The sequence below is a fragment of the Phodopus roborovskii genome, unplaced genomic scaffold (assembly GCF_943737965.1).
Source record: "Phodopus roborovskii unplaced genomic scaffold, PHOROB, whole genome shotgun sequence".
Taxonomy (NCBI): Eukaryota; Metazoa; Chordata; class Mammalia; order Rodentia; family Cricetidae; genus Phodopus; species Phodopus roborovskii.
The window spans coordinates 18832452-18849696 of NW_026126418.1; the positions used below are offsets into that span (position 1 = coordinate 18832452).

Here is a 17245-nt window from a genome sequence, read left to right on the forward strand (position 1 = left end):
AGGGAGGGAGGGAGGGAGGAAGGGAGGAAGAGGGAACTGGGATCAACATGTAAAATAATAAATTAAAAAAAAAAATGCTCTGACTTAAAAATTTAAGTTCAAAGACAAGTTACTGGGGAAAAGGATTTCTATTTTTGTTTCCACAGAAAATTAAATATGTGGATTCCTTCCAGACTAATGTGGTTTGATCAAGCCAGACCACTATAAACAGCTGGACAAAGCAGCCTTGCAGACTACAGCCAGGATTTCTGCATCTTCTTAGAATCCCCCATGACAGTGCCCCTTATCAGCAGAAAGTAGTTTGGAAAGAACAATGCCCAAATTCCCAAATATTGTCTATAAATGTTTGTTTTCATTTAAATGGACTTTATATATATATATATATATATATATATATATATATATATATATATATTTAACAACTTTTTAGCAGAGACTATTGTAGAAAATCATAACAACTCAAAATGCAGAATTGTGCAGCCCTTTCTCAATTGGAGCAGCCACAGCACAATTTCTGCACCGAAGTCTCAGGAACCATTGTGAAAGAGAAGTGGAAAACTTGTAAAAGTCAGAAGAAAAAAGGACTTGTCTGTGACATTGAGCCTCCGAGAAAGGGCAGGAACTATACTCATAAAATGTCTATAGCATGACTGAAAAAACATGACCTGAACAAGGAATACACCAGTAGACTTACAAATCTTGACAAGGAAAATCACAAGAGGCCTCAGCACTAAACAAAAACATAAATATTAATAAAGAATGCTGAGAGTGGAAAAAAATAGTCTTCCTCAGAGAGAGCACAGCAATTGACTACCCAGTACCAAAGGTTCATCCCTGAAAACAAAGTCATGCAATTAACTGTGTGCAGACAAAGAAGGTAGAACTTATATATTCAAGCATGCATATGCATTCAAAGGTGTGTGTGTGTGTGTTTGTGTGTGTGTGTGTGTGCGCACATCAGCAATTAAAGAAAAAAATGGGCCATTAATTTGAAAAAGAATGAGGAAGATACACGAAATTTTGGAAAGGTGAAAAAAGAAGTAGTGAGACTATCTATTTTAGTAGTTAACATGAGCACATTTTAAAATCAGATATAGATGAAATTGCCTTGGGCATGGAAGTAGCAGTGCAAATAAAGAAGTGTTTAGACATCACTACGTAAAGTTAAATTTTATTTGTATTGAATACTTGATTTCACTAGAAATCCTAGACATTATCTACATTAAGGTGTCTCTTGTCAATATGAAATCAATGATAAGCATTGAAGATGATAACTCTGGATATGTCAGTTGTGTATTCCCAAGGAAAACACTGATTGAGGAATCTAATTAATCACATTAGAATAACCCAGAAGAGACAGAGTAGTCAGAGCCTCAGGAGAATTAAATCTCAACAGTCTTAGAAGAAAATAAATGTGATGAACTTATCTTCAAGTACCACAGGAACGACAGAAAGACACTATCTTCACAGGTAGGTTTCTAAGTGATGATTTGTAACATTATAAAAAAAAATTATAGTCTTTCCTGTACATAAACTAAAGTTGAAGAAAGAATAATTAAGTAGTTTTATCCCTGCTTATTGGGTAATTTCAACCATGGATATATATGTAATATTTTCTTAGTATATATTTATGAATTTGTCTCATTTGTACTATATAAATAATACAGAGCATCTTTTTAAACTGCTGTTCTATCATTCATTCTTTCCCATCTCTCACCTCTCTCTACTCAACCTTTTACTCATGTTTTATATAAAAATAATACAATATGAAGATAACCAAAATTTTCACATAGAGCTTCTCATGTAAACAATGAACACAAAGCATTCTTTTGGTGCAATTTTGCTAATTAACTCACATTTGCATTTAAATGATAAAGTCAAGAGCTAAATTAAACAAAAATAATTGCTGTAAACAGTTTTTGCAACTTCTTGCTCTAATTTATTTGCCCAATGTTTTGCCATTCAAAGACATTTAAATAAATGAGATTAGAAAAGCAATAATTATTATTGAGTGATAGATTTAAACAATTAATTTCATCTTCATGTAAACACTCAACATCTGAAATAGTATCATTACTCTCTTCATCTATTGTCTGCTATTATTAATTGAGTCATATATAATTTATAATGAGCCATTTAAAAATATACTAATCATGAATCTATAATAACTCTCTATAAAAAGTAGCTTATGTTATGATTTGTCTGTGATTTGTCATTGGCTTTACATTATGTGAGATTGTACACAGTTTTGTTTTGTTTTGTTTTTTTGAAACAGTTTCTTTGCATTGCTTTGGAGCCTGTCCTGGTACTTGCTCTGTAGACCAGGCTGACCTCAAACTCACAGAGATCCACCTGCTTCTGCCTCCTGAGTGCTAGGATTAATGGCATGCACCACCAAAGCCCAGCCAGACCAACATTTTTTTATTCACATGTTCTACTGAATAATGAATGATGGAGATCAAGACATGTCAAATAGACCATAACTCATATATATATATATATATATATGAGACAGATAGATAGACATAGATAAAGACAAAAAATTCAAATCAGTCATTTTCCTCTATTATTACTTTTGTATGAATACATGATATACAACTGTATTTTATGAAAGGTATTGTTTTATTGTGCCTGTGTACCCAGTACATTCTTAAGAATATAAATATATTCTGTATTATGTATTCATAATAAAATCAAACCCTAAACAGCCTTTACCTAACAAGTTTTCTAATTATTTAGATCATGAACAAAGAATGGACAAAAGAAACTGCTCATCTCTCCCTGAATTTCTTCTGTTGGGGATTACTAACAAGCCTGAGATGAAAGTAACTTTGTTCATAGTGTTTCTGATTGCTTACCTCACTATTCTTCTGACAAATCTAGGAATGATCACATTGATCAGAATGGATCCCCAGCTTCACACACCGATGTACTTCTTCCTTAGCCACCTCTCTTTCTCTGATATCTGCTATTCCACTGCAGTGGGACCAAAGATGCTGATAGGCCTCCTGGAAGAAAATTCAATTTCCTTTGTCAGCTGTTTTCTCCAACTCTTAGTTGTCTCTGTTTTTATAGATGTTGAGTGCTTGCTGCTGGCAGTGATGGCATTTGATAGGTACAAGGCCATCAGCAACCCCCTGATGTATTCTGTGGACATGTCTAATAGAGTTTGTTACCAGTTCTTAACTGCAATTTATCTTTTGGGAACTATAGATGGCTTTATACATACCTCGTTGGCTTTCAGCTTATGTTTCTGTGGATCTACTCAAATTAATCATTTCTTTTGTGATTTACCTCCCGTCTTACTTCTTTCCTGCTCTGACACACAGCTCAATGAACTGTTATTATTCACTCTTTTTGGTTTCATTGAGTTGAGCACCATCTCCGGAGTCCTCATTTCCTACTGTTACATCATCTCATCTGTCTTAAAGATCAGTTCTAGTGGGGGATGGTTCAAAGCTTTCTCCACCTGTGCCTCCCACTTGACTGCAGTTGGGATTTTCCAGGGAACCATGCTTTTCATGTATTTCAGACCTAGTTCTGCCTATTCTCTAGACCAAGACAAAATGACATCAGTCTTCTACCTCCTCATTATTCCCATGATGAATCCTATGATTTACAGTCTTAGGAACAAGGATGTGAAACAAGCCCTGAACAGAATAAGAAATAAAACATGGCTTTAAGAAAAGCTTTTCATTTATACAAACATATTTATGATAGCTACAGGTTTTATTTTCTACTATCTATATGAATCAATGAATCAAAATACATCAGTTTGTTAAATGATCCAAAGTTTTTGTAGCGTATTCTAATAATAATAAAATAATTGTTTCAGATTCTAAATATATCCTACTATACTACTGTATTTTGCTAATGTTTATCTTTTATTAAATTCAACTCAGATTCTTCTTCTAATTTGTTATTTAGGTTTAAATGTACTATAATGTGATTTATTGATTTTTTTCTACATTTATGTGCTCTGAATTTCTTTACAAACCAGATATGTTATTCAAGGATGAGTATATTCCAGTGGAATTATGCTGAGTACTCTAAACTTGGTGTTTGAATCAGTTGAATACAAAATTGAAAAAGACAAACACACACACTCACACAAACACACACACAGAGATGGAGACAGAGAGGGAGAGAGAGAGAGAGAGAGAGAGAGAGAGAGAGAGAGAGAGAGAAAGACTGCTCTTCTGGAAAAAGAAATACCACAATCATGTAGGAAGCTCATTGACTTTGGATTGAGTTGCTTCTTCTTATATCTAAAAATCTGCATGTGTGTTAGAGAAAGGAAATATATCATAGAATTGATGATTCAATGAATAATTTAGATGTGAGCAAGTCCATGCTAGTTGGAATGCAAAGAACTCTGATAGATGTTGGTTAATAAAGAAAAAGCTGTATAAGGGATTATGCTATAAAATCATTCTGGACTAGAGTTACAAACTGTTCAGTCCTCCATTTATCTTTCTTTCTGTCTACTTCAGCCACAGTGGAAATGTCCCTTCATAGAAAGATTCATGTCCTCAATCACATGTTTACTGTTATTTGTTTTTTTTAAATATGTAGCTGCAGTATAAACTGTAAAGATTTTACTTTAAGCACACTATCTCCATTAACCAAAGAATGTCAGTTGTATCTGACACAAATAGGATAAATAAAGTCATAAAGTAAAATCAGAACACATATTTTTAACACAACACATTAGTAAAGTAAATATACAACTATCATCATATATACATAGTACTACTATTAAGTAATATATAAAGAGACTGGATATAAATGCAGTGATCTAAAACTAAATATTAAATTTCTGAGAAGTAAACAGCATTCTTGTTCTTGCTCTCCATTTTCTCTTCCCATTTTTCTGTGACATATTGTGAAGTATTAAAGCAGCAAATCAGGCATCGGAGAACATGGTCCTTATTTTTAAAGCTCACAAAAGACAGGGTAACATAATTTTCCATTACAACTTTTTTCTTTTATTGAAAATAGATTTTTCATATCATATATAGCTGATTATGTTTTCCCTTTTCTTTATTCTTTCAAGTTCCTCTCTACTGCCCATTCTTTTAGTGTTTCTCATTAGGAAAGAAAAGATAGGAAATTAGGAATCAACAAGAATGACCTCAGCTGAGACTCTTAGAAATAGTGGAGAGGGTGCTTGAATTGGCCTTACCCTGTGTTATGAGTAGTTTTCTTGCCAGCCTGGTCCCATAGCTGTGTCAGCCCCATATAACACACAGAGACACTGTATTAGATATAAATTTATTGGACTGTTACTAGTGTTTCTTATTGGCTAGCTCTGTCTTAAATATTAACCGATTTTTTTTATCAATCTAAGTATTTTCATGTGACCTTATCTTACCAGAGAGAGGGTTTGGAGTTCTGTTCTCTTGGTTCTACATTTTTAATTTCCTCCTACCTCTTCCTGAATTTTCCTTGTCTCCTAGTCCCACCTATCTTGCTTTCCTGTTGGGCAACAGTCATTAAACAATAAGATAAACATATTTACAGAATGGCATCTCCCATTACCCCTGTAATCAGATTGGTGACTATTCTAATTGTCCTTAGAGATCCTTCATCCAGTAACTGTTGGAAGCAAGTGCAGAGATCCACAGCCAAGCACTAGGCTGAGCTCCTTTGGGAATCCTTTTGAAGAGAGGGAGGAGGGATTGCAAAAGCTAGGAGGGCATCAATGTCATGAGAGGGTAACCCACAAAGAAAGTTGATGTGAGCTCTTGGAATCTGAAGTACTCTGGAACTACAACTAGAGATCCTGCCTGGATTGACCTAGGCTCTCTGGATATGTGATAGTTTGTCTGGTCTTTTTGTGAGGCTCCTAGCAGTGGGATCAAGACCTGTCCTTGGTGCTTAAATTTACTTTTGGGAACTGATTACTCATGCTATGATGCCTTGCCCAGTTTTGATGCAGGAAGAGCTTGGCCCTACCTGAACTTTGTTTCCATGTCATTCTTTGTTGACTCCCATAGGAGGCCTTCCCCTTTCTGAAAAGAGACTGAAGTGAAAAAGCAGTGGATGCAGTGATAAATAGGAGATGGAGTTAGGGAAAGGGAGGAGAGGAGAGAGGGAAAACTATGATCAATATGTAAAATAAATAAAGAATGAGAAAAGAAAACAGGCTTCTACATGATAATACTGAAATAAAATATACTAAGATAAAACAAAAACAAACACATAAGAATGGGACAAAAGAAACACATAGGAGGAAGGGACCACGAGAAAAGAAATAAATATATAAGTAGAGATACACACCAGTGTACAAACATATGCAGATACTTTGCATTTCTCTACTCCTTCATCTTCATTCTCTTTCTCTTTAAATAAAACCAAAATAAAATAAAAATAATCACGCAAAAGCTGTAGAAAAAAAAAAACAAATGAAAAACCCATCAAAACAAAACAAAGGGTGTATAAAATCATCCAGTCATTTTTGTGTTTGCCAACTATACCCTGGAGTGTGGTTAGTATATCCTTTGGAGAAAACTAATTTCCACTTTTACAGAAGCTATCAATTGCAAATAACTTCTTAGTTATGGGTGTGAATTTGTTTGTACTTTCTTCTCTGGCTCACTGCTGGGAATTTGTCTTCTGGTCTGAACCTCTGTAGGTCTCATGCTGTCCCTGTCTCTGTGAGTTCATTTGTATATCAGATATCTTGTATGTGGACAATACTATTTTCGAGTGTCATTAGCCCCCTGCCCCAACTCTATGAGAAAAGTCCCATACCTGATATTGCTAAATTGGTCAGGAGTCTGAGACTTGATATGATATAATGCTATCCCCATAGATCAGTGTATTGAGCAGCCCTCATTGGAGAAGCTTTTTCTTGTAAAGAATGATAATCAGCAAAACTTTTCCCATTTTCTTGGAGTTTTCTCACAATGAGGATTCTTTTTGTATAGCTTTGTTAATTGACCATGTTCTGACAAGAACCTATCCCAAAGATATTGGGGCTGTGAAGTGGTCCCAAATATTGTACAGAACACACTGACACAGTAGATTCTTAGCACAAAGGAGATTTGATTGTTCAGATGGACAAGGGCAGAAGCAGCGTCTGGATTGGGCAGAGATAGTGATGGCCCACTGGCACATGGCTGTATTAGGCTATAGCATAAAAAGGAAGAAAGGGGGTATCCTTACCCTGGAGAGAGTTGGTTGGCTGTCTATGATTGTCTAGGAGAAGAACAAAGAGAGGAGGTTGCAGATTTTAATCATGTAGCCATGTGCTATTTTAAGAGGTAGCATGCTATTGGTAATGGAGCCTCTCATATCATATCAGGACCAGTATTTCCACATCTTGTTTATAAACAGAAGAGTAGAGGAATGGCATTCTCTCTTTTTAATTCCTACTGCCAGGGTCATAGTTGGTCAAGGGAAATGGGCTGAGACACTGGTGAAAAAAAAAATCAAGAGTGTAAAATAGAGTGTGAGTTCTGAGTCCTAGAGTGGGAAAATTGTCTGTAGTCATAGATCTTCAATGCTCATTCAAAGGTCATCTGGATCTTGGAAGTTGGTAGGGAGGAGCCATCCATCTTACCAGAGTCCATTCAGGAAAATGTTGCAGAACAAGGTAAGGTACTCATGCCACAGGTGTGGATACAAAGTAATTGTTGAAGGCAAAGGCTGGTAGTTCCCAAGGAGAAGCTGTGAAAAGGTTTGATTATTTATCTAAAGCATTTGTCTGAAGAGAAAGGTATGGAAACAGTTAAGGAAGACAAGAAGAAAGAGCAGTAAGAAAGTGCTGATAACAAAGGGCCATATAAGGGGGATAATCCATGTCATCAGCGGTGACTAACCCATCCCAGGGAGCAAGAAACTCCTTCGATGATTAGTTGTTAACATTTTCTTCAAACAAACCAGGTTCACTAATAGAATAGCAGCATAGCATTCTTCCCTGAGAAATAAGTAGGTATCTGTTTTTTTAGCTGTCAGCAAATCTAAGTATATGTACTTTAAAGAGGCCTGAGCTAGAGAAGTCAGTTGTGTGGAAGGTAGGCTAAAGACCCAGTGGTTGAACATGGAGAGACCTGAATTTTGGTTTCAAAATCTTGGGTAGAGAGCATTTAGTGCCCAAGGGTACCACATGCCATGGCCATGCCTGTCAAGGTAATGCAGATGGGAACAGAGAGTTTGTTGGATGATCTGGACCCAAGAAACGGGAAGACATGGGAGTGTGAATATTTAGTGATAGGTGCTATGATCAGAGGAAGTAGGTTGTATCATGTATTTATACCTACAGCCCCTTTTTCAGAGTGTTAGAGGTCTGATAAGATATTAACAACTGATATACTCAAGGGGATCATCTGGCTGTGGATATCAGTTGTGTCTGCAGATATGAACCAAACTTGAAGCTTGCTCTGGACTTCAATGGTTCATCTCTTCTCTCATGGACCTGTAGTGTATATTAGAATTTGAGGTCCAATATAGGTATGGGAACATGCTTTGTTGACTCCTATGATAGTTCTCCCTTTTCTGATTGAGGACAGGGAAGGAGTGGATGAGGGGGTAGAGGGAGTTGGGAAAGGAAACATGTGGGGAGGAAGGAGAGGAATCTATGGTCAGTAAAAAGAAAAAAAATTTCCCATAGCTTTATATAATTCTCATATAATGCTCCTATAAACAATGATGTCATTGTACTCCACATGATGAATTTCTCTTTCCCATCAGATCATTAAAGGAGTGCCCATCAACAGACAAGAGAGAGACACAGTAAAAAAGAAGTAGCAACTGCTCGTGTTACAAGTGTTGAGTAGACAGTGTTATTAGAGTGTTATTAGAGACAGGAAGTTTAATGGCAGAGAAGTAAAATATTAGGCATTTGATTTTTTTTAAGTTTTTAAAAATCTACTTGATAAAATTTATTTTGAAACTGGCATATATATGCAAGTTAATGAAAATCTATATGAAAATATGATTTCAAATAACATCAGAAGATAATCTTAGAGAATGATAAATAGCTTCAAGTTACTTTAATGGCTAAAAGGGAAAGCCATGGCCAACCTACTTTAGAATACTGTAATATATATATAATGTGAAAATATTATTGAAATTTTAATAAAATTAGCATTTGTGTCATAAAAAAAGAATGGGAAATACCACAATGCTGGGAATTAGGGCTCTATATAGTACACCTATGGATGGCTTGAAAAGTTTATGAGAGGATAAACACAAAGTAAATGAGAGGAAATGACACAATGTTGACTCTAATGGCTATAAGTTTAGTAACTCATATTTTGTCCTTAAAAAGTGGATTTATAATTGTGCCAAATATGAAAATTTGACTAAAAGATATGTCTGAGAATTGTATAAGATATAGGCTTTAGAAAGACTTATTAATGAAAATTGGAAAGATATGCAGACACAGGCAAGAGGTATTTAGACAAGAACTTAACCATAACACTGAATGATGAAACTATAGAGGAACAACCCAAGGTTATTAGAAACCAACTTTAGCTTACTCAGTTACTATACAAGAATGACCATCAGATAATAGGCACTCCCAAAGTTATACAGAAGTTAATTAGTCCTATAGAAACATTAGATTTGAGGAAATTTAAGGAAACAGTTGGTTCATATGGTATACAGTCACTCTATATGAAGCATTTGTAAAATTCATGGGCAACTCAGAATAGAATTATCCTCAAAGACTGAAAAAAAAATTAGTTATTGCAATATTGGAAACCGGTTCTCAGTTTCAACAGTGATCATGGTAGAAAGAGGAAGCTAGGGTCATAGAAAAAGGAATAGAGCTAGAGGTATTAATATTTCCCAAGATCAGCTCCTAAGTGAAGGTCAGTATGCTGTGTTGCAAAGACATTTTGAATTTGATGATCATGCTTTGCTCCTGTGTCATTTAGCAACTTGGATTGTTTGGAACAAGGTTGAAGAGTCAGGAAAGAGAACTGAGTTATTTTTTTAGATTTGAAGAGGCCAAAAGGAAGCCTTTGTTAATTTTTTTCCCAAAGATTGATATCACCTGTAAATAGAATAATAATAGACCTGGAAGTTTCATGAATATTAATTACATCTTTGACTTCTTAAATGATAATTCAGAATATTAAAGGGGTGATTAGGCCTTTAAAGGCAAAGTCAGCACTAATAGGTGAATGGAACAGAAATAGACCTGATATTGTATATAATGTTTATGATGCTACTTTGATATAAGAATTTGTAGAAATTGAAAGAAAAATCAAAATGTTTGAAATGTGTTAAACAAGGTCATTTGAAAGGGGATGGTAGGTAAGGTGCTCCTAGAAATGGTGCTTTTTTGTTAGTTTGGGATTTTTGGTTTGTTTTGTTTTACTCTAGATAGTCCAAACAGAAGGCCCAAGCCTTCTGGAGTATACAGAAGGTATGGCATTGGACTAATGAATACAAATCCATATGGAACAGACAAGGTAACCTTTTTCCATTGAAAAATGCTTAGGATGCCTCCCAAAGCTCCCAATATCTAATTTGGTTTAATCACTCTGTCAGCATTAAAGAAACTTATCTATAAGGCAATTAAATGGCAATTCCTGTTTTTAAAATGAACAATGCTATGGATCTGATCAAGGATAGAACAGTTTCAGTAGGTAAAACAAAAAGTTCAGGAGAGACCCCAAAACAAATATTTTGGCAAACTGCTATAAATGGTAAGAGACCAATGCTAAAATTACAAATAAATGGCACTGAGGTTGTAGGATCACTGGACACAAGTACAGATATAACAATAATTTCTTCTAAAATCTTGGAATTCAGATTGGCTTCATCAGGAGGTAAAATTTCTGCTTCTGTGGATTGTAACTTTATCTCAGGTAAAACAAAGCTCAAAATGGGTCAAATATATAGAGTCAGAAGGAAGATTAAAGACTCTTGTGACCAATATAGCAATGAATTTATAAGGATGGGATATGCTGCAGCAATGGAAAATACAGGCTAACATTCCTCCAAGACTAGTCAGAAATCCTATTCACTGATCAGAGTCATACTACAAAGGAAATATTACCATATAAGGTGCAGAGCATTCTTGGACATCAGAGATTTTATTAATCAGAGGGAAAAGAGGGGGCCTGGACAATGATGGTCAACTAGCACGTGGTGATTTAAGGGGGTCTAGCAGAGCCCTTCTCCTGTTTCTAGCCAGAAGAAGGGTTGGTATGGCTGCCTCTGAGTGACTAGGAGAAGTAAAAGGGGATTTTCTTAATAGAGCCATGTATTGATTTGTAGGTAGCATGCCTTTGGTGACATATCCTGGAAGATTTGCAAAAATCATGTCAGAAATAACAGTGATGGAGGAATGTCACTCAGGGCTCTACATGAAAATGCTCACTCTAACACACATATGAAATGACTTGGGCCACATGTAACACACACACACACACACACACACACACACACACACACACACACACACACTAGAAGTTATGCACCAGAGATTAATGGAATAAGGAGTCAAACACTTAAGAAATGAAATGAAAACCCTAGACACACACCCTATAGAAAGAAATCAATAGCTCTCAGGTAGAAGTTCTTCTGTAATATTCTCACCTAAGCATTTCAGCCATTTAATATTGTGTTTATGGTTGGGGAAATGACAATTTATTAGTAGGTAGCCTGAGTCAGAAGGATTTCCAGGAGTTTAAGAACAGCCTGATTTATATAACAAATTTTATCCAAACTGATTTACCAAGTAAGGAAGGCCCTGTATCTACAATCCAAAGAATAAAAGTTTAAACTGCTTTAGCTAGAACTTCAAGTACAATATTGAAGAGATATGGAGAGAGAAGACAGCCTTTGTCTTGTTCCTGATTTTAGAGGGGAAATACTCCCTTAATCTAGAGACAAGAGAATAGTCCCTATTCCAACTGACTTGACATATTTAGATGACCCCTCCTGGTGGGCATCACCCTACATATGGAGTGGAGGGGGATAGAAGGGGAGGGTGGTAAGGGTGCATGTGAGGGTAGGAAAGAGGAAAAGAGAAAGGGAGGGAGGGAAGGAGAGGGAACTGGGATAGATATGTAAAATAAAAATAAAAATAAATTAATATTAAAAAATAAAAACAGTTTAAACTGAAATAAAGAAACTTTTAAAAATGTTACTACGGTTTAATTTTCCATTTGTGACAAGTGGATCTAACTTACTTCGCATTGCTTTCAGTGTATAGTTTTTTTTTTCTTTTTTTAAATTTATTTTATATAACCAAGTCCACTTAAATGAAAACAAACATTTATAGACAATATTTGGGAATTTGGGCATTGTTCTTTCCAAACTACTTCCTGCTGGTAGGGGGCGCTGTCATGGGGGATTCGAAGAACATTCAGAAATCCTATCTGTATTCTGTAAGGCTGCCTTGTCCAGCTGTTTTGAATGTAGGATCACCTGGTACTCTGTTTCAGGTGGTCTGGCTTGATCAAACCACATTAGTATGGAAGGAATCCACAATTTTTCATTTTCTGTGGAAACAAAAGTAGAAATCCTTTTCCCCAGTAACTTGTCCTTGAACTTAAATTTTGGAGTCAAAGCAATTTTTTTAAAATTTAATTTATTATTTTACATGTCCATCCCAGTTCCCTCTCTCTCCTTCCATCCCTCTTCCTTCCCTCCCTTTCTCCCTCCCTCCTTCCCTCCCTTTTACCCTCTCTGCCCTCTCACTTGCACTCTAACCACCCTTCCCTCCCATTCCCCCACCCCAATTCCATATGTAGGGGGATGCCATCCAGTTGGGGTCATGTAGGTCTGACAGGTCATGTGAAGTAGGGACTAGGGCTTCTCTCCTGTCTCTAGATTAAGGCAGTTATCCCTCCATGGGGGATGTGTTCCCAAAGTCCTTTTGTGCACCAGGGATACATCCTGGCTCCACTGTCTGAGGTCCCTTAGACTGCTCAGTCCTTCTGACTGAGACCCATATTCAGGGGAGCCTGAGTCATAGTTTTTGTTACATTTATTTTTATATACAGAATTTGTGAGAACTGAGTAAACCATGTAAAGAATGATGTTGTCAAGATAATGTGCATGTCATTACACATCTTCCTGTTCAGAACACATTTTTCTCTTTATATAAATCAACAGAACATATGTAAACATTATCAGTCTGGAGCTACAAGTTCTCTATCATGATTCATTTAGGCAGCATGGGCTTCAATGCAAATTACTTGGGAATTTCTTGAATTTAATAAAACTTCAAGTTGCTAAGATTCTCAACCCTGATTTTTTCACCTTTACATTTAAGACAGACACTCTAGTAAAATTTTTGTGGGAAAAAGTCAGGACACATTTGATGATATATAAAAATATCTTACACTATAAGGTAATAATTAGGTTCAATTAATCTAAACCAAGCTTTAGCTAAGACTGAATTTACTAGTTCATGCATGTTATTTATTAGAATTTACTTTGAGAAAACAGTTTGTTATGGTATGTTTTGAATGTGTAATTTAAGACTCGTTTAACTATCTTATAATACAAAGAATTTTATGTGAGCCAAAGAAGCACTGCTGAAAGCAGAATAAATTGTGTTAAAAAAGAGAAAGATTCAATACTTTGCTTCTAATTACTTTATATAATTATATGTAAGTTGTGAATATTGTGACATAGCTTTTCATTTAAAATCTAGTGTTTGATTTTTAAGAATGTAATTGAGTGTTCCATTGTGTAGATGTGCCACATCTTCTTTATCCATTCTTCAGTATACTACTCTGCAGAAAAAATTAATGGAATCTTGAAATTTGGAGGAAAGTGGATGGCACTTGAAGAAACCATCCTGAATGAGGTAACCCAGTCACAAAAATAGGTACATGGTATATACTCACTCATATTTGGATTTTACACCTAGAGCAAAGATCACCAGCCTATAAATCACAGCACCAGAGGAACAAGGATACAAGGTATTTCTAAGAGTTTCACATAAAGTCCCTCACAGAAGGGGAATGGGACAAGTCCCCCAGAGCACATGGAAAGTGGGAGGGGGGCAGTGAATGGAGAGAGAAGTAGGAGAAAAAGAAGAGGAGAACAGAAAAGCATGTGCGACTAGGAAGATTGAATCAGGGTAGGAATGGAAGACAGAATAGAGAGAGAGTCACAGAGAGAGAGAGTCACAGAGAGAGAGAGAGAAGAGAGAGAGAGAGACAGAGAGAGACAGAGAGAGAATATAAAAAGAGGGAGTCATTATTGGTTTGAAGTGAAACTGAACCCAAAGAAAGGTCTAGAGTCCTACAAGACTTCCACCAACTAACAATTTGAGCAATTGTGGAAAGGCTACCAGAAATGCCCTTCCAGCATAGTGCAATAAAAACTAACTTATCCACCATCATGGAGCCCTCAGCTAGTAACTGTTGGAAACAGAAGCAAACACCCATACCTAAACACTGAGTCGAACTAGAATCCAGATGCAGAGAGAGAGGACAAGACCAGGTTGCAGAAACACACAGAGACAGCTGACCTGAACAAGGAGGAGCTGACGGCCCCCCAGATTGATAGCTGGGAATCTAGCATGGGACTGACTCAGACCCCCTGAACATGGGTCTCGGCTAGAAGGACTGAGCAGTCTAAGGGACCTCAGAGAGTGGAACCAGGATGTATTTATGGTGCACAAAAGGACCTTGTGGACTCATCCCCCATGGAGGGATACTGCCCTAACCTAGAGACAGGAGGAGTCCTAGTCCCTACTTCAAATGACTTGACAGATTTACATGACCCCACCTGGATGGCAATGACCTACATGTGGAATTTGGTTGGGGAGATGGGAGCGGAGGGTGATCAGGGTGCATGTGAGGGGGCAGAGAAGTTAAGTGGGAGGGAGAATGGGAGGGGGAGGGAACTGGGATCGACATGTAAAATAAAAATAAAAAATAAATAAAAATGAATGTAATTGAGTGGGCCTTTTTATTTCTGTGTCTTTTCTTTGCTCTTTTCTGTTTGTTATGTTTAATTTGAAGTTTTAGCATGTGTTTTATTGTAGTTTGTTTTATTTTTATCACTTGGGAGGCTGATTGTTTTCTAAAAAGACAGAAATAGAGTGTAGCCACATGGCAGGCAATCTGTATTCAGGAAAAATTATGTGAGCAAAAAGTATATTTTCAATAAAATGAAGAAGTTAACTATTGATTCAAATAAAGACAGTAGCTAGTTATCTTTAGGCAAGGAGTTAATTGATGGTGTTTGTTATCGTCACTAACAAAATGTGAATGCATGTCTGGAAAGATGTGATTTATTAAATTTGCTGCATGAATTTAAATTTCTGCAGGTGTATGGATGTAGTTCCGTTACAAATCAATATACAGGGAGTAATGAGTAGAAATTAATGATTTTAGAATTAATTGGAGTCATTTTGCTGAATGCTAAATTTGGTAATTAACTACATAGGAATAATTTAAAATTAATTATAGGAATGCACTTTAATCACCCTATTTGTATCAAATACACAATGTTAAACCATGTTATTATATATAACTTCTTATTCCTGAGAGACCAATTCTTAAGCACCCAGGGCCTGGGCAGAGAAGCTTATAACTCAGGCAATTCCAGAGAGCGTATTGTGTCTGTGTGAAGGCAGAACTAGCATCTCTACCACTGGATCAGGTACAGTAAGGGTTGCTGTTTTATTTTTCATATTTACATTACAAATTCTTTTAGTTCTCTTTATTATTTTGTACTAAATACATGTACAAAAAAGAAGAGCTGAAACAAGGTAAATATCTTCTTGAAACACTAGGCATTTTAAGGTTTATATAGAATAGCAATGGGAATAAAAATGCTAAGATGGACTTTGGAAGTGGGCAAACATCATTTTACTTTAATAATAGACATGTAATTTTATCTATCTTAACTCATTACTTATATGAAATCATCAATTTTAAAGATCTGTATACTAGTAAAGATACTTAAACAATTTAGCCAAGTTTTAGAAATCTCTGATCAGCCTAATACTTTTTAGATTTTCTATTCATTTTTAGTACACATCATGCCTCAAACACACACACACACACACACACACACACACACACACACACACACATGTGAATTTTACATGTTTGAGTATATATATATGTTAATATATACATAACTATAATTATATGAACTATGCATTCCTATAACTATAGCTATCCACCTCCATTTGTATATAGTTTATTGCTTTGTTAAAGTAGTAAAAGAGTTGAACATAGACTTTAATTGAAATGACTTCTCAAAATTATCATAGGTCAGTTAATTCAAATGCTCCATAAAAGACAAAAGGAAATAAAGAAAAAATAAAGTGTTGTAATAAGTCCTGGGGGCTTAGTATGCAACACTGCTCAGAAACAAATCAGATATTTTGAGACAATGAGAAAGGGATAGCTTTCTCCTCTGCTGTTTACATATGTGTACAGGAAATGTATGTATGATATAGGTATACAGAATACCAAGTTTCTGCTTAATTAGGACTATACTAATTGATCATCACTTTTACTAGCCTTCCTGTCACATCTGCTATAGCGTTGTTGAGATTAGGTTAGAGATATGCTTCTAATATAGCCCTGTCATGGTGCTCATGCTTTCTGCTCATGCATATCTTTCTGTCTACTTTCCAGAAATCTCACTTTTTATTCCAGTGAATCTCAATTATTAGATCTGAGTACCAGTAAAAGCAGCCATTTTATTGAGCCTAAAGATGAATATGATGGGCATTCAGTAAAATGTATGTACATCATATCTGCAAGTACTTATGTCTCACTGATATATGCTTCATAATTTTAAAGGATGAAGAGATGAGAATTGGTTACTTTCAGCACCTACAATCAATTATGGTTTTTTAAAGATAAGATAGTGATACATTTATAAATAAAAAAATAACTCTTGTCTAAAGATATCAGTTTTCTTTACAATTGAACAGAAGAAACATTAGCAATGTTTATGAAAATACCCATGTCATAACCTGTAAAAACGTAGGGGACAAGCCCTTCAGAGTGGCATATTGCTGGCTCATAAATGTTGTATATAGGTTTGGATGAATATGTGGTCCACATTGTAAAGAGAGTTATGTAGACACAAGGCACAAGAAATTCTTTCATTATCTCACTAATTGACATTGATTTGAATACATTTCCAATAATTAACTTAGAGCAATGGTGGTTTTATATATTTTTAATTCTGTTCAGAAGAAAGGACCGAGTGTTTAACCATAAACACAAGAAAACTGTAACTATAACTGTCAACTTCCCTGTTTTTGAAATCCCAGCTTTTCCAGATTAGAAAA

The 17245-nt window shown here is 35.7% G+C and overlaps 1 protein-coding gene across 1 annotated transcript; it reads left to right on the forward strand.

Moving 5' to 3' along the window:
- The first annotated feature begins 2750 nt into the window (after positions 1-2750).
- LOC127222023 (olfactory receptor 5W2-like) lies at positions 2751-3683 on the forward strand. Its single transcript, XM_051183939.1, has one exon. The coding sequence runs from the start codon at positions 2754-2756 to the stop codon at positions 3681-3683; it is 930 nt and encodes a 309-aa protein (XP_051039896.1). The 5' UTR covers positions 2751-2753.
- The last annotated feature ends 13562 nt before the right edge of the window (positions 3684-17245 follow it).

Excerpts from the sequence above, each read along its gene's own strand:
- LOC127222023 (XM_051183939.1), top strand. The coding sequence starts at position 2,754 with ATGGACAAAAGAAACTGCTCATCTCTCCCTGAATTTCTTCTGTTGGGG.